The sequence below is a fragment of the Chelonoidis abingdonii genome, chromosome 2 (assembly GCF_003597395.2).
Source record: "Chelonoidis abingdonii isolate Lonesome George chromosome 2, CheloAbing_2.0, whole genome shotgun sequence".
Taxonomy (NCBI): domain Eukaryota; kingdom Metazoa; phylum Chordata; order Testudines; family Testudinidae; genus Chelonoidis; species Chelonoidis abingdonii.
The window spans coordinates 290945585-290947818 of record NC_133770.1 but is presented as its reverse complement, the minus strand read 5'-3'; the positions used below and the strand labels follow the sequence as shown (position 1 = coordinate 290947818).

The 2234-nt window shown below is 52.0% G+C and overlaps 1 protein-coding gene across 1 annotated transcript in view; it reads left to right on the top strand.

Annotated features, from left to right (window-relative positions):
- Window positions 1–2234, top strand: part of COL22A1 (collagen type XXII alpha 1 chain) — a 346712-nt gene that overhangs the window by 323264 nt on the left and 21214 nt on the right. The window contains 2 exon segments of the mRNA XM_075062036.1: window positions 263–316; window positions 921–965. Of these exon segments, the coding sequence (XP_074918137.1) occupies window positions 263–316; window positions 921–965 (99 nt within the window).

The following is a 2234-nucleotide window of genomic DNA, read 5'->3' as shown; positions in this document are numbered from 1 at the left end:
CAGCCTCCAACCCAAACCCCGCTTTCCCTCCAGCATTTTTAATGGTCACTTGCTGGAGGATTCTCACTTCAATAACTCGGACGTAGGTTAGGGGGTTGTTATAGAAGTGGATGGGTAGGGTTCTGTGGCCTGCTTTGTGCAGGAGGTCAGACTAGATGATCATATTGGTCCCTTCTGACCTACGAGTCTATGAGTCTATGATGAGGCATATGCTGGCAATGACAGAACAGTATCATAATTGGAATGTGCTTGTTTCCATTAGGGCAAACCAGGAGAACCTGGGCTCCCAGGCCAAGAGGGGGCCAGAGGGTTACCGGTAGGTACTGCGTCAGATGGTTTAATCCAGAAACTGTCTTATCCTTTACACTGGAAAATCTTTGGGTGGGGATGACCTTTGCCTGTGTGTGTGCGTGCACAGCACCTAACACAAAAGAGTTGGCCTGGCTGAGACAGGCATTTCCACAGCATAAACGATAAAAAATAATCCAAGAAATCAAACAGGGTATTTCTGGATCTTTCATCCCCAGAATTCTCTGGAGCAGATTGTGCAGGTCCTTTGCCTGGAGATCAGGATGTAAGAAGCCTTCCACCCTCCGGGTTCCCCACACTCCAGGGCTGCTCACTGCTATAGGCCATGCATCCTGGGTATGGAGAGAGGGGAGGCCATGGCCCCACCCTTTCCCCTACACACTGTGGGCCAGGCACAGCAGGAAGAGTAGCTGCACCACCATAGGCTCCCCTGCACCCTGTGCTGCTAAGGAGCAGGATGCTGCCTCCCTGGGATACAATTCCACGCTGACCAGGGCCTGTTAATCTAACCAGAGAGGTTTTAAGGGCAGCCACTGTGCACACACCATTTAGCCAAGCTCTTCCCAAAGGTCTATGCACCTGGCTGTTTTCAATGTCACTCTCTTCTGCAGGGCTTCAAGGGGCACAGCGGAGATGCAGGTCCCCCAGGCCCTAGGGTAAGTAACACGCACCTCTCTGTGTGTGCTGTAGAAGGAGATGGGTAAGTCAGCCTTAAAAGGGCTCCCTAAAACTGAAAGAGAACATTTTTACAGGCCTTTTTAATCTGGTGTTCATGAGTTGCTGTGACCTTGTGGGGCCAGCCATTCTGGCTGCCTTGCAGTGGTGGCAGTGCACAGAGTGGACCCAGCTGTATGCTGCCTAATGCAGCTGGGGAGAGTCAGTGGCATTACTGGCAGGGCCAGCGCTTCCATTAGGCGACCCTAGGTGGTCGCCTAAGGCACCAGGATTCGGGGGGCAGCATTTTATACGCTTCCCACGGGGCGTGCGGGAGCTTCCAGTTCCACTCCCATCACGCCACCGAAGAAGGACCCTCCACCGAAATGCTACAGCGACAGCGGCAGTCATTGAGCTGCTCAATTGCCTGCCGCTGTTTTCCGCAGCACGTCGGCAGAAGGTCCTTCTTCGGCGGCATGACAGGAGCGGAACCAGAAGCTCCTGCATGCCCCGTGGGGAGCGCACAAAATGCCACCCCCTGAATTCTGCCTAGGGTGCCAGAAACCCTGGCGCCGGTCCTGATTACTGGCAGCCTCCTTTTCTGGACTTCCAGCTAACATTAGTGCTGGTGTATTGAGTGGTCACTGATGGGTTAGTGCAGCACATCTCATGCCCCTTCCATGATGTCCCTTTGCATGTCAGTTTCACAGCACACCTCCCTGTGTACTGCCGTGAAAGCCACAGCACAGAGTTCACGAATACAGGCCAGGGGACCGGGAAACTTACTGTGCAGGCTGTACCAATATCAAATCGCACACCACCAAGCATTAGAAATGCAGGATGAATTCAAAGATGAGGAGAATGGGCATGAATAATAGAGCTTTTCGACTCACTCACCTCCTGATCAGAAAGTCCTGGCCTCATTCTCAGCTCTGATGTTGCAGGGATTCCCGCTATAAGAGGTGTCATCCTGCAGATGAGATGGAAAACTGAGCTTTCTTCTGCCGAACTCTGGCTCTTCAGGAAAATAAATGATGATCCAGTGGCACATTGCAGGAGGACTAGCAGAGAACCCCAGTGACCTGGATCCTCCTCTCCTCCTCCCTAAAACAGTTATTCCTTGAAAAGTGCATAATGTGTCTTCACAGTCACTGCACTCTCAATAGCTAAGATATTAAAAACATAAGAATGGCCATACTGGGTCAGACAAAACATCCATCCAGTCCAGTATCCTATCTACTGACAGTGGCCAATGCCAGGTGCCACAGAGG